The 26,143-nt window shown below is 57.6% G+C and overlaps 3 protein-coding genes across 3 annotated transcripts; 2 read left to right on the plus strand and 1 right to left on the minus strand.

The window, feature by feature from the left end:
- Nucleotides 1–286: 286 nt before the first annotated feature.
- On the plus strand, nt 287–6,148 carry CCNP (cyclin P). Its single transcript, XM_032323430.1, is given in 6 exon segments — nt 287–2,753; nt 3,925–4,014; nt 4,092–4,247; nt 4,812–5,021; nt 5,023–5,393; nt 5,914–6,148. Coding segments are annotated over 6 exon segments (1,266 nt in total). The 5' UTR covers nt 287–2,480; the 3' UTR covers nt 6,080–6,148.
- A 2,612-nt stretch (nt 6,149–8,760) lies between these two features.
- On the plus strand, nt 8,761–11,187 carry TTC9B (tetratricopeptide repeat domain 9B). The gene is made up of 3 exons (XM_032323434.1): nt 8,761–9,223; nt 9,761–9,943; nt 10,868–11,187. Exons 1-3 carry the CDS (start codon nt 8,809–8,811, stop codon nt 10,975–10,977), a joined length of 708 nt encoding a protein of 235 aa, XP_032179325.1. The 5' UTR covers nt 8,761–8,808; the 3' UTR covers nt 10,978–11,187.
- A 70-nt stretch (nt 11,188–11,257) lies between these two features.
- Nucleotides 11,258–25,940, minus strand: MAP3K10 (mitogen-activated protein kinase kinase kinase 10). Its single transcript, XM_032323410.1, has 10 exons — nt 24,656–25,940; nt 20,720–20,900; nt 17,702–17,850; nt 17,076–17,251; nt 16,217–16,463; nt 14,479–14,595; nt 13,853–14,024; nt 13,625–13,737; nt 12,567–13,217; nt 11,258–11,864 (listed from the first exon to the last, which is right to left on the minus strand). Exons 1-10 carry the CDS (start codon nt 25,464–25,466, stop codon nt 11,542–11,544), a joined length of 2,940 nt encoding a protein of 979 aa, XP_032179301.1. The 5' UTR covers nt 25,467–25,940; the 3' UTR covers nt 11,258–11,541.
- Nucleotides 25,941–26,143: the final 203 nt, after the last annotated feature.

A 26,143-nucleotide genomic window follows, 5' to 3' on the forward strand; every position in this document is an offset into this window, starting at 1 on the left:
GCAGAGCCTCCTCGATGGGGGGCATGAGAAGGGACTCGGGGGCCTATGGAAAGTGCTCCTGCTGGGCTTAGAGAACTTGGAGCAGCAAAAGAAATAGGATAGCACTGGCTTATATGCAGAGATCATGATCTGTGAGTTCGGACGGAGGTCAACGGTAAATGGTGGGAACAGATGGATCCGAACAGACTTCCAGGTAGTTTCTGTAGGTGCTGTGCCTCCAGGAAGGGGGTGCACCCCCCCTTACATGTAGGCTGCAAAGTGACTTCCTTCCAAAGGAGACAAGAAGGGGGGGAAGCAACTTTTCCGTGAAGAAACCTGACACGTTATGTGAGGTGATCAAGGTCAACGTCAACCCTGTAATTCCTGTTGGCAGGAAGTGCCCTTTACAGGTGATGAGGATGCTGTCCCAGTTGGTCCATGGTTGTGACAAATGTACTACACTGGGATGTTACAGGGGAAAGTAGGTTTGGGTTGTAGGGAAACTCTATTCTCTCTTTGTAGCTTCCCGTAAACCTACTATAAAATTTGACCTTAAAATACAAAGTGTTCTCATCGACCCTTCACGTGGGTTCCTGTGACACTCCCTGCGCACTCCCTCCTTCTCCCCTTCCGTGTTCACATATCCTACTTGAAGCGAGAACATTGTCTTGCAGGACCAAAGTTCAGTTTTCCAGGTCAGGAGGCAAGTACTGAAACAACCCTGTCCTCGAAGATCTTTATCAAATTTGACTAAAGGTCCCACTCCTGTCCTTGTACACGAGGGAACAGTCACTTGGCTGATGACTCCTGTTGCATTCGGTTGTCAGGTCTGAAGCCTACAAGGCACTTATTTCACAGAATGTCCCTTAGTTAAGGTTTGTGGCCTGACGTTTCCTCACGGTTCTAGTCAAGCTACCTTTGATAGGGAGTCAGAAATGCCGTGCCCTTCTCCCTGCCTCCTGTCAAAGAGGCACATGAGATTCTGTCCCGTGACTGGTGAGGACTTCCAACCCTTGCTTACGGTGTCTGTCAGGTGTCCTCACTGTAAAGTTACTGCTTTCCCTTTGAGGTTAGTATCTTGTATAGAGATTCTCAGAAAATGTAGGTATCTACGTTTGATCAAGTGTTGAAGCAAAGGGGACAGCAAACACAAAGGCCCTGAGGCCAGCAGGTGCTGGATGTGTTTGGAGGAATGGAAAGAGGCCAGGGTGTATCAAAGGGAACGAGGGAGGGGGGAAAACAGAAGGAAATGGAGTTAGAGAGGTAACAGTGGGCCGAAGGGACCTTGTGGCCAAGGTAAGGAGTTTGGGTGTTACTCTAAGTGTGACAGAAAGTCATTGGTTTGGCGTCTCACATTCCTCTGCTCACTTTAACAGCCTTGCTGACCTCCCAGTGCCTGAAAACAGCAATCCCTTTCCTAGCTCCGTGTCTTTGCTCACGCCACTCCCACCTCTTAGAATATTCTCCCCTCCCTTTGCATTCCTGGCCCCTTGCCTTTCAGGTTTCACTCCAACATCACCACCTCAGGCCCTTCCAGGCCACCGTTTCTAAGTTATGTGCTGCCTGTTCACTTACTCATCCAACAAATATTTCTCGAGTACCTGCTGTGTGCCAAACTCTGTTCTAGGTGCTGGGAATACAGCAATCAAAACAAAACACCAGACAAGCCTTGCCCTCCTGGGGTTAACAGTCTCATCAGGAGGGAGACAGTAAATAAGATCAGGCAGTAAGTGCTAAGGAGAGAGTAAGGTACAAAGAATGGTGATGGGAAATTCTCTGGATAGCCTTTTTCACAAGGAAGGTAGCATCTGAGTAAATACCTTAAATGAGGGATCTCTGGGAGAGGAGAATTTCAGGCAAGGGAAACAGCCAGCGCAAAGGCCCTGAGGTAGAAGTGTGCCTGGTGTGCGTGAGAATGAGCCAGGGTGCTGGTGTGGCAGGGGACAGCCGAGTTGGGGAGAAGGTTGGGAGATGAACTCAAAGGTGTGTGGGGTTGGGTGGAAGGGTAATAAAGGACCTTGTGGACTTTCCAGTTGAGGGAGATGGGAACCACAATAGAGTTCTGAAGGGAGGCAGAGTTCGATCTGACTTGGGTGTGCACAGGATCCCTTCTGGCTGCTTGGCGTGAGGGGGAACAAACCGAGGGGGATGGGAACCAGGGAGCAGTGAGGAGGTCTCTGCACTAGTCCAGGCCCATCGCTGGTCATTTGTCTTTGTTTTGAAACAATCCTTACTTTACAGCTGAGGAAAGGGAGCCTAGGAGGGGCTGTTTCCGATCGTGCAGTAAGTAGCAGGAAGAGGATTTGACTCCAGCTGCCTGACTTTAGGTTCGGAGGGGCCAGAGCCAACCTGCATAGCATTCGCCATCACCTCTGCACCTGCCCGGGAGAGGCGAGCTCAGCGCGCATGCGTGTAGGCACAATTTAAAGCGCCCGCCGAGGGTCCTTCGCTCCAGGAGGAAGAGGAGCCCTCGGCTTGGTCCCCCGACGCCGGCGTGGAGGATGCTGGTGGGACGCAGCAGCCAGCATCCCGCCTCAGGCTTCTCTTCAGCTGCTGACCCCCACCGCTCTCCCTTGCAGAGTCCCAACGCCGCGTCCCCCGACCCTCCGAGCGCCCCAGGCCCCGACAGGATCCCCGAGGACACAAGCGTGTCTCCAGGACGCCAGGAGAGGCCCCCTGGGCCGTGCGCGCCACCGGGGCTGGCGGAGGCGCTGAGCGCTCTGGGGCTGGAGGGAGAGCGCGAGTACGCCGGGGACATCTTCGCCGAAGTCATGGTGAGCGCGCCCCAGAGGGCACCGGAGGGATTTGGTTCCAGTTAGAGGAGGGGAGATCTGACCGCTCGCCCAACCCCCACTCCACGAGCCTTCCCGAACTCCCACCTGCTTGCAGCCCCTTCTACTCGTCCCTCACACGGATTCCTTCACAAACACTTCGCAATTTATTAACAAATGTGCTAGAGCATATTCTAGGCCCCGGGGATGAAGTGATGAACAACATAGTCTGCTCTCATTGTAACAACCAAGCAAACGTAGGCGGTAATAATGGAAAGGAGACCAAAGTGCACGTACCTGTGCTGGACAGGCACTGTCCGAGGACATACTGCAGGGATAAAGTTGTTAAAGAGACCGAAGTGGGGAGCCTCTCTCCCCAGCCAGGGACTCTGTGAGAACTGAGGTATGGGCATGATCCAGAGAGAAATTCCCTGCCCTTGTGGTGCCAGCAGCCTAAGGAGGCAAACGGACAGAACACACAAGGAAACACCAGCTATCTCCAGACTCAAAACGCTAGGGGAACCATAAAGTGCTGACAGAGAGCAGGATGCACGCGGGGAGAATTCTGTGTAGGAAAAGTCCAGGGAGTTTGAGCTGAGGTTTCAACAGTGCAAGGAGCTGGGGAAGGACCATTCCAGGTGGAGGGAATGGTGCATAAGTGCAAAGGCCCTGGGGTAGGAAAGAGCCTGCCCTAGTCTAGGACTAGAGAAAGCTGGTATAGCTGCAGTATGGGTTGTGAAGGAGAGGGCGAAGAGATGGTGTTGGGGCAGCGCCTGAGAGAGAGTGATTAGGGTTCTCTCCTGAGGATACTGGAAGCCATGGAAGGGTTTTAAGCTGGGGAGTTTCTTGGCCAGTTTTGTATTTTAGAAAGACCCTTCTGGGTGCTCTGAGGAGGGTGGGTTAAGGGTTGGTGACGGCTTGTGGTCTGGAAAGCCAGGGGGCAGGGGCAGATGCTCGGGAGGCGCCCTGGCCATGGGGGCTACAGATTGGAAAGGTGGACTGGGGAGGCGTCCAGAACAAAGGCCAAGGCTCTCATGCGGGATAAGGAATAGAAGCACATTTGGAATAGACGTTGGAGGCCAGTTTCATTCAGTGTGGTGCTCCAGCGGGGAGGCCGCTACACTTGGGGCTGGAGCACAGGTGTGGAGAGTGAGTCCGCCCTGCCCAACCGCAGGTGTGCCGTTCTCTGCTTCGGAAGGCCCTGCCCCGGACCGTGACCCCAGAGATGCGCGCGCTAGTGGTGGACTGGCTGATCCAGGTGCACGTACGTAACCGCCAGGGGGCAGGGCTGAGCCCGTATCGCAGCCTAGAAAGCTGGTGATCACTCACGCCCTTCCCTAGGAATACCTGGGCCTGGCGGGGGACACGCTCTACCTGGCGGTGCACCTGCTCGATTCCTACCTGCGCGCCGGCCGAGTGCGCCTACACCGCCTGCAGCTGCTGGGGGTGGCCTGCCTGTTCGTGGCGTGCAAAATGGAAGAGTGCGTACTTCCCGAGGTACTTTCCCGAGTGGGGGTTGGGAAGGCGGAACGCTTGTTCCTTGTGTCACAGAACACCTACTGTGTGCCGGGCTGCCGCTTTGCCTATTCTTGGAATCCCAGCATATCTTTATAAGGCCAGGGCTACCAGTGTGTCCCTTTAGCAGAGGAGGAGACTGAGGCCCAGGGAGAGGAAGACATTTGTCCAAAGCAGGTGGGACTCGGACTCAGGCTTGGACAGTTAGTCTCTGTAGCGCTTTACTAGTTATAGTCCCTGCCTGATCAGAACTCCGTGCCTGCTCAGAGCTGCCTGACGTACGTTTTACAAACGAGGAAACTCCGTCTCAGGTGTTCAGTAAGGTCCATGTAAACACGGTGTGAAAATGGTAGGGTTTGAAGTCGAACCCAGGTCTTGCTGATTCTGAAGCCTGTGCTCTTCATGGCTTCTAGAGAACAGATCAATAGCCCCATTTTACAGACTAGGCAGTCGAGGCTCAGAATGGAGCCGATCCGAGGCTCTACAGGGCAGGGAGCAACCAGCCGGGATCCAAGACTCTCCCACCTCTTTCCCTGCCATCCGCAGTCGGCCTCCCTCTGCCTTCTGGGCGCTGGCTCCTTCTCACGGGCCGAGCTTCTGCGTGCCGAGCGGCGCATCCTGAGCCGCTTGGATTTCCGGTTGCACCACCCGGGCCCGCTACTTTGCCTTGGGCTACTGGCTGCGCTGGCCGGGAGCAGCCCCCAGGTGCGGGGCCGGGCGGGGCGGGGGAAGCAAGGGGGAGGGGAAGGGAGCAGGGGGGGCATGTCTCGCGGGTAGGGACGTGGCCTGTACGGGGATAGGGACGTGGCCTGATCTCCGCGGGGGCGGTGGTGCTTGGCAGGTGATGCTACTTGCCACCTACTTTCTGGAACTGTCTCTGCTGGAGGCCGAGGCTGCAGGATGGGAGCCCGGTCGGCGCGCAGCTGCGGCACTGAGCCTGGCTCACCGCTTGCTCGAAGGGGCGGGCTCCAGCCTCGAGCCCTCGCTTTACAGGTACTGCCCCAGGGGAGCGCCTCTGTGGCTACAGGCACCTACTTTCCTGATCACTGTGTTTCCTGTCTCAGATATGAGAGACCATGGCAGGGAGGCGGGGCCCAGACTTGACTTTTCTGGGTGTGAGAGAAAATGGTATGTCTGCCCCCCCCCGTCTTGGGGGGTGTCAGAATGAGGTGTTTGTCCACATTTGGGGACCCTTGCCTCTGGGTAGAAGATGCACGATCTTCCCGGCCTCGGAAGATCCTAGCTGCGTTCCAGGGTTGAGGATGAGAGGTCTGCCACCCTCGAATCCCCCCGGCTCCCCTGCTGGCTGCGAATGGGGTGTCCCTTCAGCTGCCAGAGGGGCGTCCTTCACGTCCCCCCCAACCCCCGTTAACCATGTCACTGGAGGCCAGGGTGAGTCCCCTTTTCTCCCAGCCCAGCGCCCCCCCCCCCGGGGGGGGTAGAGCTGGATGTCTGTCCATCCTCAGATCCGCTCCGTCCCTCCCCGAGGTTCCGGCTCTCCACTGGCTCGAGAGAGCCCCTGAACGGTCCTCGGGAACCCCAGTCAACGCGTCTCCTCAGCCTCATGCCCCCAGCTCCGAGGACAGGTCGTCTTCACCCCTGCCCCTGCTCCCGCCCCCGCCTTAGTTTCTCCGTCTTCCCGCCGCAGCCCCGCAGAGCTGCGCCCGCTCGAGCCGTGCATGGCCCGCGCCGCGCTCCGAGGCCCCGCTCCCGGCCGTGCCGCCATCTTTCTCAAGTACGCGCGGCCCCAGCGCCAGGGCACCAGCCTCGCCGCCGCCCGCCTGCTCCGCCGCCCCCAGCCCGAGCCTCCCTGAGCTCGGGGACCCCAGCAAAAAAGACTGTCCGTGTGTATTCGTTTTTCACGTCAATAAAGGAGGTGTGTGGGTTTTTGTTTTGTTTTAATCCTGAGCGCTCTCTGTTCTCATTGGGTGAATTCCACCCCTCTCTCGTTTTTGATTGGTCATTTCTCAGGCCTCTCCTCTTTCTGATTGGATGCTTTTTACCGAGTCCCTTAATGGCGGCTGGGAGATATGATGCAGATTCTGGGCCGGTCCGCCAGGGGGCACTGGCGGACGTCCGCAAGCGCGGCTTGACAAGCCAAAACTAGGATCCCAAGTGCAAACGCCTGGGGAGGTAAATGGAGGGATGCTGCAACCTGAGTGGCTCAGGGTTCAGGGTTGGGAAGAAACTAGGAGGGACGGGGACTGTGGGAAGCTATCCCAGTTATAAGAAATGCTGCCTCGATGTTGCCAGATTTTCAAATTTTGCTCAAGTGAAGCTGAAAATCTACAATTCCATAAGTATCTCTGCTTCCATATATTAGCAACTAATTCAATATTTTTTAATGGTTGCACAAGCCCAGCACATAACATATGCAGGCCTGTGGGAGTCCTGAGTTTGTGATAGTATGGGTCTTTGATAGCAACTGTTCTATTAATGGCATCTGATTTACTTAACCCCTAGAGTGCCACAGTGTGAATGGGTATAAATTGTAGCACCGGTCTCATAGAGGTGTGAGGAGGGTGTGAGTTAATATAGACGTAGAGCTTTAGGACCGGGCCTGACACCTAGTAGGTATTATGGAATTGCTAGCACGGCCTCTAAGCAGGAGTGTGAGCTAGGTACACTTGTCCCCGGTTTCTATCAAACCCCCAGCACCTAGCTATTTCGTAAGTGCTCAGAAAATAATTGTTACAAATCCATGGATCTCCACACTCTCTAAATTAGAAACAGGCCTGAGGTGATCTCAGGAACTCAAACCTAAAGAATATTAGATTCTTAACCAAGCCTAGGTTTGGAGGTACAAGAGAGGAGGAAGTTTTTGCCCTGGAGATGTGCACGCTTGGAGGACTAGAGAGGGGGAGAGTCACTCGGGAAAGCTCGATAAGAGATAGAAGCAAATGTTGCCACTGGGATGAAAGGTGCTGTGTTCCAGTTTGGACCTGTCAGGTGAGACCCGCCATGTGGCCTCCAGGAAGAGGACATGCAGTGGCAGGGGAGGGGAAAGTGGAAATTTAAGTTTGGTGCTAGGGGCTGAGGCCCAAGCCAGGGTCCTGCAGGGTTCAGGGGAGGTGGGTAATATGTAGAGCACAGAACGTTATTCATCCACTCATTCCTTCAACAACTGTCCTTGGATGCTGACCCAGCCAGAGCTTGTGATCACGCACCTCCCAGTCTCATGGGTGATAAGAAACAGGGGTTGTTAATTTGTCCATTCCTGTGCCAGGCCCCGTGCTGCTTTATCTGCATAACATAATTCGGTCCCTACAACTACTCTGAAGTAAATTCACTTGGTATCCCCAGGTCACACAAAAGGAAGGCAGGGGGGAAGCCGAGCTCCCACCACCAAGTAAGCAGCTAAGGAGGGTTGAAGATCAACTATCTCATTCACCCTGTTTTTCTCCTAAAAGCCTCTCATGTGATTCCTTTTCTGTATACTCTTGTATTCTTTTTTTTTTTTTTAAGATTTTATTTATTTGACAGACAGAGATCACAAGTAGGCAGAGAGGCAGGCAGAGAGAGAGAGAGAGAGGAGGAAGCAGGCTGTCCGCGGAGCAGACAGCCTGATGCGGGGCTCGATCCCAGGACCCTGGGATCATGACCTGAGCCCAAGGCAGAGGCTTTAACCCACTGAGCCACCCAGGCGCCCCTACTCTTGTATTCTTGTGCTACTCACTGTGGGCCGTCTCTTGTCTGCTTTTCCTACCCAGGCAGTGAGCTTGGGGAGGGCAAGAAGCAGGTCTCTTTTGTTCATTGAGTTATTGCCTTCTCCAGGAAGCCTTCACTCACCACCTCAGTCTAAGGCAGTCACCTCACATCCCGTTGTGCCTCCCCCATGCATCCCACCCTGGCCACTTTGTCAGAGCTTCCCAGGCTAGACCATTGGGGCTGTCACTCTCTGGTTAGTGGTCTGTCTCCCGGCTGGACTAGGGGCTGAGGCTCTCTCGATCCCTGCTCTTTCCCACCATCACCCAGACCAGAGCCGGGCACAGGAGAAATATCAGTGAATATTTGTTTGCTGTATAGATAAACAAATGAGTTTCCAGGTTGCTATCATTGTCCTATGGTACTGATGAGGATATAGAGTTTCAGGTAATTTGGGTGATTTGCCCAAGTACTATGACTAGTGAGAAATTATAAGCAGGGAATTGATCTGGGCAGCACAAGCCCATAACCTGTGTTCTTATCTAAATCCCTGAAATGCCTAGGGTCTGAAAACCGGCTTTCCACGAGGTTGATATCTTCCGTCTTTTTCCCGTAGACTTGTTTTCCTTCCAGAAAGCTGTGGGAGCTTTGGGCAGGGGGGAGGAGAACAGGCAGGAGGGTGGGAGTAAGGGGAGTGGGAAGAAGGGAGAGGCCGGTTGGAGAACTAGGGCTGGGGCTGATTTGGAGGATAGAAAGGGAAAGTCCTGAGGGGTTTCTCTAGACCCATAGGGGGCAGGCGGAGTCGGCTGCCGGAGGTGCGGGGGCGGAGAAAGGGTGGGGACCGGCCCCGCGGGGGGCGATGCGGTAGCTGCAGCGGCGGCCGCAGGAGTTTCCCACAATGCAGCGCGGCGCGCTGTCCCCGGTGCTGATGCTCAGCGCTGCCCCGGAGCCTCCACCGCGCCCGCCTCCCGCCCTCTCCCCGCCGGGCCCGGGCCCCCGCCATGGCTCGGCTCGTCCCAGCCCTGCCCCCGAGCCGTCGGGGGCCCTGGGCGCGGCACTCGACAGCAGCCTGCGGGCCGCCGTGGCGTTCAAGGCGGAGGGCCAGCGCTGCTACCGAGAGAAGAAGTTCCGGGAAGCCATCGGCAAGTATCACCGGGCACTGCTGCAGCTGAAGGCGGCTCAGGGGGCCCGCCCTGGAGGCCTGCCCGCCCCTGCCCCCGGGCCCTCCAGCAGCCCGGGGCCAGCCCGCCTCAGCGAGGAGCAGCGGCGCCTGGTGGAGAATACGGAGGTGGAATGTTATGACTCTCTCACGGGTATGGGGCCGTCGTGGGGCGCAGAGGGTGCATACGGAGAGGGTTGGGGAGTGAGGGGCAATCGTGAAGCCTTGGGCGGGGGGCTGGAGGCTGGAAGGGCCCAGATCTGGGGTCTGTGAAGGGAGACCCCAGAGCTTATCAAGGAGAGGGGTTGGGGGTGTAGGGGAACACAGGGATAGAAGAGCTGAGGTGCAAGAAATGGGCTTTGGACTGTTACCCGCGAACCTCAGGTGAGAAAATCTTACCCGGGATTAGCGATTCAACGCCCCATCCCTCACCTGAGATCGCCTTTAGTCCTCTCCCCTGCAGAAACTTCCCAGTTAATCGCCCGCGAGCGCTTGTCTGTGTTTTCGCGCCCTCTAGCGGCCGCGCAGATTGACTCTATCCTGATTGGTCAGAAGATCGGCGGCCCCGGTGGCCTGAGCAATCCCTAACCCAGGGCTCAGTCACCGGAAAGGGCTGGGGGGCTCCTAGCAGTCAGGTGAGGTCTGGGGGTGCCGCCAGGCTCTGCGAGCACCGGCCCCGGTGTCCCCGCAGCCTGCCTGCTGCAGTCGGAGCTGGTGAACTATGAACGGGTGCGCGAGTACTGTCTCAAGGTCCTGGAGAAGCAGCAGGGCAACTTCAAGGCCACCTACCGTGCCGGCATTGCCTTCTACCACCTGGGCGACTATGCACGCGCACTGCGCTACCTGCAGGAGGCCCGCAGCCGGGAGCCCACAGGTGAGGGCCGGACCAAGCAGGGAAAGGGGCTAGAGCAGAGAAAACAAGGAAACACGAGGATCAGGGCAGAGCTGCTTCAAGGAAGGGCTCTGCCTCCTCCCCAGGATCTACCTCTCCATCCACCTACTCCTTACACTCTGGCACTCACCCGCCATTCATTCACCTCTCTCCTCCCCCCACCATGTTCCCCTGACATTCACCCAACCACCTCCCATCTATTCATTGACTCATCTATACCTCCCACTCACCTACTCAGCCACTCCCTACTCAGTCACCCCTATCTCCACCCACCCCCCATTCTCATTCATCCACTCACTAACCCATTCACACACCCACCTAATCATTACCCTCTTCACCCACTCGCTGCTGGTGGAGCACTTGCTGGGAGGCAGACCCCAGGGTGGACAAGGCTAAGAAATTCACAGGGGTGGGGTCGGGTGGGGGAGGCTTGGCAGAGCTGGAGGCTTGTTGCTTGCTCTCTAAGACATCATAGTTGGGGGGAGGTGTTGGGGACAGGGGACAGACACAGCATCAGTCTTGTGTTGAGAGCCAGCGACAGGGGAGCAGAACAGGTATAGGTCCCAGCCAGGGCTGTGAGAGCAGAGGCAGCATCAGTTTTCCCGGTGAGAGGTTTAGAGGGAACAGACATCTCGAAGATGTTCTTGGGAGGGTGGGCAGAAGTATGACAGCAGCGTCTGAGCAGAGGCATTCTGGCAGAGGGCACAGCAAAAGCTAAAGTGTGGAGGTGTGAAAGGCCCCCCCCATTCCGCTTGTTGTGGCTGGGGCTTCTGGAGGACTCTGGCAAGAGCGGCTGTGAGGGGGAGCTGCTGTAGGCTGGGCATGGTAAAGTGTGAGTGGCCGCGGTGCGGATGCCACTGGCTGTCCCTGGACACCCAGGTAACACCGTCCCCACCTCCCCCACAGACACCAATGTCCTCCGCTACATCCAGCTGACTCAGCTGAAGATGAACCGTTGCAGCCTCCAGCGGGAAGACAGTGGGGCCGGGGCCGGGACTCGGGACGTCGTTGGCTAAGGCCAACCAAGGGGGGGGGGGTTGCTTTCCCTCCCCCCACACCCACCTCACCGGGTAACTTCCCCTGACTCATGTGTTTGCTGGTAAAGCACTTGTCACTGGTGACCATAACCTCTTTGTGTGGTGTTCTTGTGGGGCCCAGGGACAGACTGCCTGGGCTTCCCCCCCTGGATCTCGGAAACCCAGAGGCTCAGGGAGGAAGTGTGGGATGGGGGGAGGGGATGCCCCCCTGGGGATGACCCAGGATCAGGGCCTGGGCTGGGGAAAGACACAGCCAAGAGCAGTAGGGGGCAGGGGTTACCTTTAATGCTGCATTTTGTGCCAAATCCCTATGATGCCCTGTCCCTGAGTATCCCTGCCCGCCCTCCCCCCAACTGCAGAGTGGGCACAGGGCCCCACCCTCTGGGGTACAAAGGAATAAATTAAGTGACCCCCACCCCCCTTCCCCAATAAATAGAGCGAGTATCCTGCCCAGGGCCTCCCCCGCCTTGTGGCACAGCAGGCCGGGGCGGGGCCTGGGGTGCTACATTCATGGCTGCCCAGGCGGGCGGTGGAGGGCGGGCATCAGCGGGAGCCATGGGCCCCGCACAGGGGCACGGTGCTGTCCTGGCTCTGCCCCTCCATGTCCATGTCAAGCAGCGTGGGCTGCATGCCAGGGAGTCCGGGGCTCTCTGGGGTGTCCGGCCTGCTGGGAGGCGAGATGCCAAGTGTCCGGCCAAAGGAGACCAGTTTCCAGGGGTCCAGGCGGGGGCGACTGGCAGCCGGCCGGGGTCTTGGGGCGAAGGTCAGGGTGGTAGGGCGGCCAGGGAACTCAGGGGGCCGGCGGTGGGTCGGGAACAAGGTCTGGGGGTCGGGCAGGCGAGGGAAGTCCAGGGGGTCTCGAGGGCCTGGTAAGAGAGGATCAGATGAGGTCAATGGGGTGGGCCAGAAGGTGGCACTGAAAAACCAGGACCTTTACAGGAGAAGTGGAATTTCTGACTTTTTTGGGAAATACCTGCTGATGTTTGGCCTGCTCTCCAGCTGGGGCAAGACCTTGGCCTCGGCCCCCAGCACCCCTAAGTGCTCACTCATCTGGGAGCGACTCTGAGCATCTTCCTTAAGCTGTCACAACCTGTTGTTCCCCTGTCACCACTCTAGATAAAGCACTCCCCCCCAATCCCTCTCTGAAGTGCAGGGTGTGGGCACACAGCCCAGCAGAGAGACCTGAGGCACAGTACTGCCTCCCAGGGGCAGGACAGCAGCTCCCTCCCTGCCCAGTGTCTGGTAGTAGGTATAGCCCATTCCTATGCGATTCCTACACTCCTCTTTGGCCTTGTTCATAAATGCACAGGGAACAGCGTCAGGCACAACAGACTCCCCATAGCTGTTGCTGTCGCCACGAATGTCACCCGCCAGGCCCCTGGAGGCAGTTCCGTTTGCCACCTCTCCTGCATCCCGGGGGCTCAACCACCCAGCAGTGAGGACTGTGGGGACACAGACCCTGGCATTGAGGGGGTCGCCGCTGGACTGGGACCTGGGACCTTGGACCTTGGGGGTGGTTGGGGAGGGGAGTGGCTTTCTGCACCCTGGCTGCCGGGCGCCTCACTCACCAGGGCGGGGAGCCGCGGGCTCAGGCGCCCCCCGCTGCCCTAGCGCCCCGTCCGACGGTGTCCGCCGGTGCCCGCGGCTCACTGCGCGCGCGGCCGTGACGTGGGTGGGCGTGAGCGACTGGCGGGGGTCTTTCTTGAAGCTCTCCAGCTCCAGGTCCACTAGGGGGTTGGTGCTGGGCGGGGAGGGCGGCGGGGAGGGCGCGGCCGGCGCGGCCTCGTCACTGTCGGAGCGCAGCAGCGAACGCGTGGAGTTGCAGTCAGACACGGACGACAGCGACACCAGGGTGGCCGAGGGCGCCAGGCCCGGGCCGGGAGCCGCGTCGTCGCGGCGGCCGGGCGAGCGCCCAGGCGGGCTGAGGCCCCGCGGGAAGCGGCCGGCGCGGGGGAAGAGGCCGTCCAGCCAGCGCCGCTGCTCCTCGCAGTCCGCCGCGCGCGCCTCGGCCACGTCTGCGCCCAGACCCACGGCGCCCAGCAGCGTGGCGCAGCCCAGCAGGGCCAGCTCGCAGCGCCGCCGGCCGCCGTGGCCCGGCCTGGAGAGTGGCGCGGGCGCCCCCGGGGAGGGCTCGGCAGGCAGGGGCACGGTGAGGTAGGACGGGGTGGTGTAGGGGGAGGGGGGCACGCTGTTGCCTCCGTCCGCCTCCGCGAACTCCTCTGCAACCGGGAGAGGGCCCGTCACTCGCCTCCCGGGTCTGGCCACCACCCCCCACCCCGACCCCACTGTCCCCACGGTGCCCGGGGGACTCAATGGCAAGGGGGCAGCCCCAAAAGACCCTCCGGGCAGCGCGGCCACCAAGTTCCACCAAACATGGTTCTGGACTCTTTCCCACCCCAGAGCCCCATGCTGCAGGGAATGAGCCTGCAACCAGCGGCTGCTCCCGGACCTTTCCAGGAACATTGCCGACCCACGGGTCCAGTGCCCCGGCTTCCTCCCGGTAAGCCCCCAAACCCCCAAGCCCGCAAGACCCCAAGCCTGAGGAGCGGTCACCTCTTCCTCTTGGGTTATGTTTCTCTCCGGATGCCCCTCCCTCTCCATTTTAAAGGCACCCTCACCCTCTTACCCATCTCATTGAGGCTGGCGAAGCCTGGGGCGATCGGTGTATGTTTGGGGGATTTGCCCAGGTTGGGGGCGCTTGATGACCACTGTTTGCTTCCTTCCCCCAGGGCCTTCAGCCTGCAGGGAGCACCAGAGATGGGGGGAGGGGGTTACAGTGCCGGCCTGCTGGCTGTGCGGGAGGGGGCCTGCGGGCCAGGGGCAGGGCCAGCGGTGGGCTGCCAGCGGCAAGTACCTCTCCTCCCCTCCAGCCCGCTCCTTCTGCAGGGTGGAGCTGGGTCCCCAGGTCCGGCCCTTCTTCTTGCCTCCAACCAGTTCTTCCTTCTTTGGGGGCCCGCTGCGGCCCCATGTCCCACTGCCACCACCGCTGCTGCCACTGCTGCTGCCACCACCATCCACAGGAGTCACTGGGTCAAGAGAAGCTGCTGGGTCACGGGGTCTTGGACAGTCTCTGCCCACTGTGCTCCCCGCCTCACTCTCGGATCCACCCTCTACCAGCAAGTCCAAGGGACCTTGGATTCTAACTCCAAGCATGACCCTTCCCTTGCTTGTTTCCACCTACCTCCACCCCCGGCCTTGGCCCTTGCTGGTCCCTCTGGCAGGGACATACTTCCTTCGGATCCTGGCCCTCCTCTCTCCTTCTCACACCGCTCTCCTTTACAGCACTTACCGCTATAGGAAATTGTCCTCCTAACTGACTTGTTGGTTTGTTTATTCTGTCTCTCCAATGAGAATCAGGGAGGGGACCCTGCCTGTCTTGTCCCTGTTGTTCCTGTTCCTCCGGCTGAGTGCATTCTCTGCAAATGTGTGCAGAGAAAGTTTGTTGATGACAGATGGGTCAGGGCCTGGGGAGATACTCACGGCGAATGGCCCTCAGCCGGGGAATGATGCTGGGGCTTGCTGGGGGGCTGGCCCCGTCGGATCCTTTCCGCTTGTCCAGGGTTGGAGAGGCCTGGACTGTGATCTTATGCTCGAAGCCTGCAAAAAGAGAGACTTTCCTGAGCAAGCCGCTCCATGGGTAGCCAAAGAGAAGGTCTCTTCATAGGATAGAAGGAGTGCTGGAATGGGAACCCCACTGTTTTGCATTCCCAAACTGTCCAAGTTACCTGGAGGCCAAGGATGGGGGGAGGGTGCCCACTTTTGGGCCTCCTGCACCTCTGGGGTAAAGGGCAGGCTTCTAACCATGACGAGCCCACCAGAGACCTCTGGCACATGCCGGATGTTGAGAGGAAGGATCTTAACTGGGTCCCTAATTAACTAAGGATTGACTATGGATCTAGGCCTAATTGTCCAACGTGGTGGCCATTAGCCACATGTGGCCACGGAGCACTTGCCTTGTGGGATGGCCGCTGAGGAACTGGAGAGTTTACACTTCATCTGTGTGGTTGCAGTGGATTTAAACTTAAACTTAGAAATGGATACTCAGTTTGGTTATTGAAGACCTTGAAGTACGTTTGGAACAACTTGGGTATGTGAATCACGTGTGTGTGTGTGTGTGTGTGTGTGTGAGTCTACTTTCCCAACTGCAAATTTCATGAAATCCAAACACAGATCAAGTATTTTTTGATGCAAATTTAGTGCCTGGACCAAGTGAGATGCACTGTAACTTGTATGCTGGGTTTCAAAAATTGAGTATGAAAAAAGAAGGTAAAATCCCTAACAATATTTCTTATGTTGGTTACATGGGACACCATAACATTTTGGATCTATATATGGGGCTAAATAAAATATATTGTTAAATTCAATGCCACCTATTTTTTTTTTTTTCCCAGCTTTTAAGGCGGCCAGGAAGAGATTTAAAACTCAGCTGTGTGGTTTGCATTGTTTTGTTGGCCAGTGCTGTTCTGAACACTGCACTATGGCTTCTAATATCCCAGAGAGAGTCTAGCAACTTTACAGGGCTTACGGAGGTGAACACTGTAAGGGTTCCTAGGAAGCAGCCTTTGGGAAAACAAGAGCCCAAACCTGAACTTGAAATTGATTAAGCCATGTGAAACAAAAGGGCTGAAGGTTAGCAATTTCACATGGTTTAATACCACTTTATCAGAAATGCAGGGGAAGGAGGGGTGTGTTATGCGATGCCAGGGGGACCCAGGGGGATGCAAGCGGCAACATCCGCTCCCATTGTGGGAGATGCCATGGATAAATGATGTTTCTCAACAAATTTCTGGCAAGCCAGAAAAAGCAGGAGACTGAAAGATAATTAAAAAATAATAATAATAAAATAAAATAAAAATTAAAAAAAACCCCACAAAATTAAAACAAACAAGCAAAACAGGTGGGAGAGGAAACAACAAAGAGAAGTAGAGGAATGAACAACTCAAAGGTCATAATAGAGGTTACTCTTGGTGGAGGTGGGGGTGGCTGGGGGTTGGTGTTCGGAGGGGGTGTGAGGGCACTCGGAGTGGCTGGAGGTTCTCTCTGCCTTCATGGGGCGGGGGCCTATATGTGCTCCCGAAGCTGTACTGTTTTTCCGGTCTTTTTCCACATGCGTGAGATAGTTAGCAAGAAAAAAAAGTTTACAAACTAAAAGGAAAAGGGAAAGCCCTTGTTAGGCCTGCTCCTGGCAGCCTCCGGGGCGCGGGGCGGGGGGCGGTACCGGAGGGCAGGCTGATGTGGCTGCCGCCTTCCCGCAGCTTGAGGAGGCGGCTGCGCTTGAAGTTGCCCTTGCGTTTGCGGACCCGCGGCTTCTCCTGGCTCAGCTGGCACATGAGCAGGTGCAGCTCCCGCTCCACGATGTCCATCTCGCGCTCTGCCAGCTCCTGCTCCCGCCGCCGCAGCTGCTCCTCCTGGAAGCGCTGCTCCTGAGCGGCGCGCAGCAGCTCCTCCTCCCGACTCCGGAGCTCCTGGGGAGGAGACGGGTGGCTGGGGACGAAGAGGCATACCTATCTGCCCCCTAGCCCCATACCCACCTCTCTCGGTATCCACCTCTCCTGCACCCCACCCCCCCAGGATGCACCCGCGGCTGCTGTGGTCAGGGCGCAGCACAAGCATGACCAGTGATGGGGCAACTCACTCTTTACCAGCCCTGTCAGGAGGCGAGACTGTTTTAGCACAAAGAAAGGGGTGGCTTTATTTTTTCCCCCTTTGATTTTTAATTTTTTTGCTCCTCAATTTGGAAAACTTCAAACATCCAAAAAAGGCAGAGTAGTGCACCAATGTACTGTTCACCCCTGGAGGTCAGCCACTGTTCATACTTTGCAAAGCTGCCTTCATGCCACGTCTCCCTTGCCTCCCCCATCCCTCCCATTCTGGCTGTTGGGTTTCAGAACCCCATAGATCAGGCAGTATCACTTGTAAGAATGTCAGTGCCTGGTGCCTTTTCTTATTATGCAAAGAAGCCCCCCCGGCTCTGGATGGACCCAAAAACTGCAGCTCAGGGAGGGGCCTCTGCCCCACTGAAGGCCCCGGAATGCAGCCTCTCACCTCATCCCCCCCACTCTGTCCCCTGCCTTCACCTTCTCTTTGGTCCGGAGGTCATCGAACATGTGCTGAATTTCCAGCTTCCAGTCTTCCTGCAGTGAGTGGAAGGACTCCAGTGGCATCTGGAACAGGGCTGACTGTTCGATGACTTCAAGCCGCTTCAAGATGCTCCCGAAATCTGGCCGCCCGTGGGGGTCTGGGTCCCAGCATTCTGGGGTGGGGGTGGGGAGGACAGCAGTGGGAGGGGAAATGTCAGTGGTCGTGCTCTGGGGCATCACCTTGCTCCGTGGAAGGCAGGACTTCAGGGAACCAACAACTTCCACGGAGCCGGGGGGAAGGAAGGCAGAGCCAAATTCCCGGCAACATTTCACTCAGTGAAACTCTGGGAGAGAAACCTGGGGACCCGCTCCCTCATGTGTGGCAGAATCAAGGATCAGGGAGGAATCCCGGGGCCAGCGAATGCTAACAGCTGCCCTGAGGAGCCGTGGGCCTGGCCAGAACAAGAGTGTGGGGGCCACGGAGGCAGTCTGTGGTCTGATGGTTGCGTCCCCTTCTCCCTCATTCCTGGGCCCACTGGGATGGATGGGTGTGAAGGGGTGAGGGCTGGCCCGAGGGCCCCTGCCACCCGAGCTGAGCCTATCTCCACAGGGCCCTGGCTCACCCTCCAGGAGGCGGGCAAAGGGCTCGGGGCACGTGGAGGGGATGGGCAGCGTCAGCTTGTTCATAGCCACGCCATATGCCACGGCCAAGGCGTCGATTTCACGGTAGGGGACCTCACCCGTCAGCAGCTCCCAGAGCAGCACCCCGAAGCTGCAGGTGGGGAAGAGGGAGGGGTGATGCTGCAGCCCACCCCAATCCTCACCTACACCCCAGCCCTGCCTCTGGCCCCCTGGGGGGCCTCCCTCACCCTAGCAACCCCCAGTGAGGCCACAAGAACGTGACTGACCTCTGCTGGCCTGATCTCAAATAGATGTTGTGGGGTTGGCTCTCTCTGACGTCTTGCCTTTGCTCTCTCTCCCCTCACCCCTACCTGAAAACCTTCAGTGTGTCCCCTGTGCCCATGGGGCAAAGGCACTTTTCTTAGCCCTGACCTCTGATGACCCCTGTAGCCCCTGCCTTCAAGTGCTCTTGCCCCTGTACCAACCCCAGCATCAGCTGCAGTCACGTCGAACAAGTTGAACCAGCCCTGTTCTTCCTACCCTCTGGCTTCGCACATGCTGTTCCCTTTGTCAAGGACATCCTTCCCTTTGCGTAACTGTCCTTTAAGTCAGAATTCAGGTACCTTCTCTACCAGGAAGCTTCCTTGATTCCATAGCCTCCAAAGCTAGGTTAGAGGCCCCTCCTCTATGTTCCCACAAGACCCCTCAGCACTTACCTCTAAAAACAAGTTAACACTATTTAACATGTATAAAGCACTTACTCCAGGCCAGCACCGTGCTAGGCGCTCTCAGTAATCCTCACAACAGCCCTGTAAGGCAGAAGGTATGGGTATGACCCCCGTTTTATCCGGCGAGCAGGCGCAGGCTCAGAGAGGCTAAGTTGTCTGCCTAAAGGTCACACAGCCAGTAAGTGGACAGGTCTCAGGCCTGCTTGAGGCCCATGGCAGTGTCCTTAATGGATATGCAACACCGGGGCGTGCACCCCTCTGCTGGTCCCCTGCGGGTCCACCTGCTCTGGGAAACTGAGCTCCCTCCGGAGCCTAATGACCATCTCATGCAGCGCCCGGCATGCGGAAGGTCCCCGGGCTCCCCCACATCCACACGTGCATTCACTCCACACAGAAACACATCCGCTCTGCGCCAGACATTGTTCTAGGCCCCAGAGCAAGAGGGACACCACGTCTCCTCTCCTCCAGCTGGCAGCCAGCACTAGGACTCTGAGTGGGGCGTATCCTGTCTGAAATAATTTTCCATCCCCCTTTGTAGCTAAGGGAGCCCCCGTGGCGATGGCCCCGGACCGTGGGATGGAAGAGGCTATGTTCACTGCAGCTAACTTCTGGGAAGTGTTCTTAGAGAGAAGGGGTGTCTTTTCCACTTTTGGCCTTCCTACTGGCTGTAATGTGGTCCTAAAAGCTGGAGCCCAAGCAGCCACTTTGGATGTTGGATGATGAAGCGAGCTTGGGAAGAGAGGCCACGCGAGGTGGAGGAAAATAGCAGTGGCGTGAACCCCGCACCTCCCCGCATCACTGGAAACCCGTTGGGATGTTTGGACAGTCATGACAACCAGGGAGCGCGATGACGTCTGGGGGCCAGGAACCATGTATGCCTGGTGTCCTGAAAAGTACAGGTGGGATCACACAAGGAAGAATGACCTTGCCTGATGTCAATGACACCCCTGTTGAGGAACCCCCTGATCTAGGATCCCGAATTCCTGTTGCCGGGGGCCCCACAGAGGCCCTGGGCTTTACATGCAAGCAGAAGCTTCCGTTTGTTGCGTTTGGGGTTTTCTGCTCAGAGATCTGGCTCTGTTAAATGTTCGGTACCACAGATGAATGTTTCAACATAAAGCCACTGAGAGCCTTCTCCGAAGGACTGCACTGCTCTCATGGAGACCTCCTGTGTGGTTTGTCTGCCCCAAAGCCATGACTTTGCCGCTTGGTCCATCTGGAGCCTCAGCTGGGGACTGACCTGGGTTGGGCTCCCTCCCAGGAGGAGGCCTGGGATTGAAGAGGTCCAGCTGCCACCAACCAGCCTCACTGGTAAGGGCAACAGCCTCCTCACTGGCACCCGCCCCCACTACTCCTGTCCCCCACAATCCTGTCCTCATCCTCCAGCCCAGGGAGCCTTGCAACACTAAGCCAAACCATGCCATTCACTAAGGCCACTCTTGGCTTTCGCCCGCACTTAGAATAAAGCCCAGTGCCTGGTCCCTCGTCCCACTCTCTCCTCTGTCATTTCCTACCTCCTCTCTCCTTGCCTGCTCTGCTCCAGCTGCGTGGGCCTCATAGTTGTATCTGGAATGGACCAAGCTTGTTCTCACGCTGGGGTCTCCTTTGTGGGCCCTGTCCCCATGGCCTGGGAAGCTTCTTCCCCCAAACTGCACAGGGTTGGCTCCCTCGTGTCTGCCTGCACTCAGTTCAAGTCTCGCTTCCTAGCAAAGCCTTTCCCAAAGTCATCCTCCGGCTTTTCGATCTGCCACCTGGCTCTTAATACTGTCTGCTGCTTTGTCCTGGGGGATTAGCTCGCTATCTTTTGAAATTATTTTAGGACTTTTTAAACTCAAAACCAGCTGTTTTCCCAGCTTTTTTGTGTTTATTTACTTATTTACTATCCCCATGGGCAGGAAATGTGTCTACTTTTATTTCCTGCCATATCCCTAGCACCCAGAGTAGACAGATGGACGGACAGCTGCGTGGATGGGTGGATGGACAGATGCCTCCAAAGGCCTCAGTTTCCTGCTGACAAGTGGGGTGGCATGCTATATGGTGACTGAGGGCCCTGGTACTGACACCTTATCTCTAGATCTTTGGAATTTTCCACTCGAATCCAAGTCCTCAGCTGCCACCTGACCACACGGAGCAGACACCCGCTTTGGTGTCTGCCGGCCTGACCTTGCCAGCGGGCCCCTTGGCCAGGCCCAGATCCTTGCTTCAGTGGGAGACCACCCCTCCCACTCTATCACCCCTCTCCCCGCCCCTGCTCCCCTATTGCCAGGACTCCCCCGCCGTCCCCATCAGCACCTCCAGACATCACTGCTTTTGGAGAAGAGGGAGAGACGGATAACCTCTGGAGCCATCCAGGCGTAAGTCCCTGCAGCGCTCATTTTGGTGGTCTTGTGCCACTCGCGGGCGAGGCCAAAGTCTGTGATCTTGAGCACCGTGTCTGCGAGGTTGTGGTTCTCGATGGCCTCCAGGATAAGGACTGGGGGTGGGGAGGAAGAAAGGTGGGTCACCCCACAGCTTCTGGGCTACAGACCCAAGTATCCTGGCCCCTGCCTCAACTGGAGTCCCCAACTTGTTCTCTCCCCCACCTCAAGCTCTCCATCCTCCTCCCCACAGTGGCTCCTTTCCTGGTCTGGAATATCGTGGACCCTTCCCTGCAGTCCAATCCCTGCTCCAGGCTCCCATGAAGGCAGAGGGGGCTTCTCCTGGGCCCACTACCCTCCTCACTTCAACCTGGGCTCTGGGGAGCTCATTGCAAGGTCTATAGCCAATGCCTTGGTTCTCCTTGGTCTAGGCCTTGAATTCCCAGCCAGCCCAGAGGTGGGAACTATAGGCCATGAGCAGAAGGGACGAATGTGGTTCTTTGTTACCCACTGTGGCAAACTGCATGGGGGGTGCAATTCTACTCCCTTCTGCAGCATCACAGTCCTGGCCATGTGATTGTGCCTTCCTCGCCCCCGGGAAAGAGGCAGAGTATACTTCCCCCTCCTTGACTTCCAGGTTGTTGGCCACATGACTTGTTTTGGTCAACAGGATGAGGCTGAAGTGACAGAATGCCAGGTCCTAGCCTAGGCCTTGAGAGGCCTCACCCGTCTGCCTGCCCTCTCAGCTTCTGCCATCACCACGAGACCATGCCTGCTGGTCCAGAGTGCATGGGAGCTACTTGGAGTCAAGGCTCTCCGGCTGAGCCCAGCCTAGAGCTTACCCTCTGGCAGGCGTGCACATGTGTGAGCAGCAATAAATGACATCAAGTTTTAAGACACGGAGTCTTGGGGGTGGCTTGTTTCATAGCATTAGGGTGACAGAATTGGACAGATATATCCCCCAAGCATATTGAGTGGTTCCAACTTGCTGCCTGGGATGGTTCCTAATGATGATTATAATCATGGCTGGTGTTTATCAGCAGTCCATTATATGGCACGCACTGTGCTAAACCCTTCACATGAATTAACTAGAAAGCAGCCCATTTTATTGACTAGGCTCAGAGAGATGAAGTCTCCTGGCCAAGATCATACAGCTAGAAAACTGTGCAGCAAAGACCTGATCGAGATCTGTCCCGAGAGCCCAATATCTTAACTGCTATGATGTTCTACCAGCTTCTACCAAGCAGAGTCTCCAAAGCGTACAGGGCCCTGCCTAGGTTTGAATCCCGCTCTGCCACTCACTAGCATATCCTTGTTAATGTATTCTTAATGCTAAAATTTCTCCTCTGTTAAATGGAGACAACAGTAATATTTACTCTAGAGGGTTGTAGGAAGGATTTAGGGCCTGAAGCAACAGTACATCCTTACAAAATCCTGGCTATTGTTATTAGTGTGCGATGTCACCATAATTGGTCCTTTGTCCTCCACCTGGATCTTTGATCCTTTCTGGCTACATCTCCCGTCATCAAAGACCAGAGGCCTCCCTTGACTCTCTGGCATGTGACTCTATCCCTCTCTTCTTGGTCCCCACCTCTCCTGTTTGTGGGGTGACCCTGTGACAGAGGGAACACTCTCCCATCTGCGTCACCCCTGCGTAGAAACTCTCTAATGGCTTCCATGGCATTGACTAAAATACCCCAAATCCTCATCATGGCCCCCAGGGTCATCCTGATCTGGGCCCTGCCTATACTTCTGACCTCATCTCCTAACTCTGCCTCATTCCTCTTCTTCCAACCCCTCTGGTCTCCTCACTGTTTTCTCCAACAAGGCATGTTCATTCCCACCTTGGGACCTTGGGTCGTCTTTGCTCAGGCCTCCACTCCAGGACTGCCTCCCCTGCTCACCTGACTCCAAGAGCTCCTTCTGCCTCATCTGTGATCTACTTTACTTCCTTCAGAGCCCCTGATACTCTCTGGAAACTGTCATCTGTCTCTCTACCTACCCATTTAAATAACCATCATCTACTTCTATTTACTGGCCCCTAACTTCCATATGGGGAAATCTTGCCTGATTCACTTCTATAATCCCAGAGCTTACGACAGGGCCCATATACTTAATTCTACTAATGAATTACTGGTTGAATGAACCAGTGTTTGTGTGGCACCAGAAGAGGGGCTCCTTTGGGAAAGAGGAATGGAGGAAGCTGGGCTGTGAAGCCCCATGACCGACTGTCCCAGCCACAGACCTGTCCCACTGACTGAGCCTACAGAGCCCCAACAATCCTATGTCTTGTAGCAATGGCTGCAGGAAACCTGGCGGCACGGGTGTGTGTCCTTACACTCCACCTTTAGGCTGTTGAATCAGCAGGGGTGAGGAAGGGCCAAGAAGAGCACAGTCAGTCTTCAAGAGGACACGCTGCCCATCCTGCCTCCACTTGCCCAGCATATCAGAGCATCAGGGAAGGCAGGAGCCATCTGTGTGTCTCTTGCTCCATTCCCCAGCCCTGGCCCAGTGCTTGGCACCCCTCGAGCTCCTGGCAGCTCTGTTAGTGCCCAAATGCGAGGTCTAGAAGGTAAGGAACACACATCCTTCTGCTGCAGGGGCTTTGCTGTTGCAGGGTGGGTGGGGGAGGGCAGAGCGACAAAATTGTAAAAAACAAACAAACAAACAAAAACCAAAAACCCGCGAAATGGATTCAAACAAATGTCAAGGCGTGGAATTGGCAGAAATCAGAAGTAGATGAGATGTGGGGGTCCAAAGGTGAGGGCAAAGGGGAACCCACCACATTTCAGGTGAGGGCAGGGCACACTCTGGCCTCATTCACTGCTGAGCCCTTTCCTTAGCGTATGACTTGGCCCAGCAAACACCAGATGAGAAAAGAAAGAATGAATCCATCAGTGTGGAAGGAAAGGGAGTGAGGTGGGGCAGAGGAAGGATGGGAGGTGCCAGGAAGGTAGGCTTTCCCCTGCTGTATACTTAGGACCCCCGGCAGGGTGTGGCTCGGGAATGAATGAAATCTTTAGTTTGCGAGGACCACAAGAGTGGAAACCACCGGGAACAGGTGCTCAGTTAACATGTGCTAACATTATGAGAAGCTCCTGGACCTAAGTGGGGGTCCTGGGGAGCCTTCCCTTCTGCCTGGCCCCAGTTCCCATTCAACCAACCAAGCAACTTCTGAGAGCCTGGGATAAGCCAGGAAGCCTGGAAGATTTTACATAAGGCACATCCCGCTTCCTCCTCCCTCACCTCCACTTGGCCTCCGCTAGCTGGGGCAGAGGCCTGGGAGGACTCCAGGAAATGGTTCTCAAGTGGGGGCGGCTTTATCCTCCCCCCACCCCCAGGGGACATTTGGCAATGTCTGGAGACAAGTTTCGGTTATCATAACTGGGGATGGGGAATGCTCAGGGCATCTGGTGGGCAGAGGCCCATGAGTCTGCTAAAGAGACCCCGACACACAGGGCAGCCTGCTCCGATCCTCTCGCCCCAGAGGTAAATAGTGCCGAGGCTAAGAAACTCTGACTCCAGGCTAGGCTCTTTCTATTCCCGCCCGGTGGACTCTGGCATCGGGGCTGGACAGCGAATGCCATGAGGGCGGCCACTGCATCGGTGCTGTTTGATGCCAGGAGGGCAGTGCCGGTCACATTTACTGAGCGACTGTGACTCTGTAGTCTGGGGTACAGGTGGCCCCTTGACCTTTCTGAGCCTCCTTTTCCTCCCTTAATGGGCGAGGCCTGCCTCACTTGGCGGGGAAGGTATACTGCTGCCTCTTCTCACCCTAGGCAGTGTCTTCCGGTGTCCCCATTTCCCACCACCTACACTTGACCTCACAAGATTCTGTAGAAGCAAGTTTTGGGGGGAGGACACCACTTACTGTTGATGGACTTGAGGTCCCGGTGGATGATGGGCACAGGGGCATCATTGTGTAGGTAGTTCATGCCCCGGGCCACCTGCACAGCCCAGTTGACCAGCACGTGAGGGGGCACCCGGCGGCCTGCCAGCACCCTGCTCAGTGCGCCCCCCCTGGCATACTCCATCACCAGGCAGAGGTGTGGGGGGCTGAGGCAGGCACCTCGGAGGGCAATGATGTTGGGGTGCTTCAGGGCTCCGAAGAGCCGAGCCTCCTGGCGCACCTGCTCTGCTGTCACTGCCGGGTCCCGCTCAGGGTCCAGCCGGGCGGCCTTGACAGCCACCTCCTCGCCGCGCCACAGGGCCCGGTAGACCTTGCCAAAGCCCCCTACACCGATGATCTCCTCTAGCTGCAGCTCGTGGAAAGGGATCTCCTGGGGCAGCTGGAGGCCCGCGGGCGCGGCGGGGGCGCCGGGGGCTACGTAGTTGCTGGGGAAAACGCCCACGCGGCCGCTGGGTAGCTGCCCGGTCCACCAGCCCTCGTCGCCCGACACCGCACAGTCCTGGGAAAGCACCTGGACGCGGTCGCCCCTCCGCAGGGTCAGCTCCTCATCGCCCGCCGCCTCGTAGTCGAACACCGCGGTCCAGACGGGCCCCGTGGGGGTCGTGCCCCACTCCTTGGCCGTCCCCCCCTCCTCCTCCTCCTCCATGGGGGAGGGGCCGGGGGCTGCGGGAGGCCGCTTCACACTGGCTGCCCGCGGGATGCAGAGGGGGGGGCCCCGGTGGCCAGGATGGGGGGCAGTCCCTGTGGGTTTTAGGGGGCTCCTGGTGGCCATGGCCGGGGCGGGGGAGGGCCTCCGCAGGAGCAACAAAAAGCCTCCTTAAAAGGGCAGGGTCGTCCCCTCTGATTTAGCTGCCCAAGCGGGGCGGGGTGCGGGAAGGGCGGCGGGTTCACCTGTTCCCCCCAAATGTCAGGGTGCTAAGAGGGCCTGGCCGCGCGGCTCCCGAATTCCTGCCGGGGCCCGCCGGTGGTGGACGAGGGTGAGGGAAGCAGGCAGCCCCCTTCCCCGCGCCTCTCACCCCGCGCAGCTCCACCGGCGGCCCCCGGCTCCGCATCCCGGGCCACGACTGCCGGGCGGGGTGGGGGTGGCTGGGCCCGGGGGCGCCTGCCTCGCGATGGGGTGGCGCGCCCCTCGGCCTTCTCACGCGCGGGGCGGCCGGTCGGCCCCCATCCTCAGCACCGGCCTCCCGGTCGGCCCCAGCCCTGCCCCCGCCCGCGCCGCTTCCCGGGGCTGCCGGCGGTGCCCGAGTGACGTGGTCGCCGCCGCCGCCACCGCGGTGCCGCCTGGGAGTTGTAGTCTCCGCCCGGGCGGCCTCGAGGCTGTCCACTAGCCCCCAGAGCCCCGCTGCCAACGTCGGGCCGCAGTGGGGATCCCGCTGGGCCGAAGGAATCCTCCCGGGGAGTTAAGCCTGGCCTCGGACCCTGGGACCTCTTGGGCCGGACGCCAGGAGG

Source organism: Mustela erminea, chromosome 19 (genome assembly GCF_009829155.1).
Source record: "Mustela erminea isolate mMusErm1 chromosome 19, mMusErm1.Pri, whole genome shotgun sequence".
In the NCBI taxonomy this organism is placed as follows: Eukaryota; Metazoa; Chordata; class Mammalia; order Carnivora; family Mustelidae; genus Mustela; species Mustela erminea.

Excerpts from the sequence above, each read along its gene's own strand:
- MAP3K10 (XM_032323410.1), bottom strand. The coding sequence starts at position 25,466 with ATGGCCACCAGGAGCCCCCTAAAACCCACAGGGACTGCCCCCCATCCT. Across the intron at positions 17,252-17,701 it reads CTTTGCCCGCCTCCTGGAGG|AATGCTGGGACCCAGACCCC; the intron begins GTGAGCCAGGGC and ends CCCCCACCCCAG. Across the intron at positions 11,865-12,566 it reads GCCCGCGGCTCCCCGCCCTG|GCCCTCGAGACCCCCTGGAC; the intron begins GTGAGTGAGGCG and ends CTCTCTTACCAG.
- TTC9B (XM_032323434.1), top strand. The coding sequence starts at position 8,809 with ATGCAGCGCGGCGCGCTGTCCCCGGTGCTGATGCTCAGCGCTGCCCCG. Across the intron at positions 9,224-9,760 it reads ATGTTATGACTCTCTCACGG|CCTGCCTGCTGCAGTCGGAG; the intron begins GTATGGGGCCGT and ends GTGTCCCCGCAG. Across the intron at positions 9,944-10,867 it reads CCGCAGCCGGGAGCCCACAG|ACACCAATGTCCTCCGCTAC; the intron begins GTGAGGGCCGGA and ends CCTCCCCCACAG.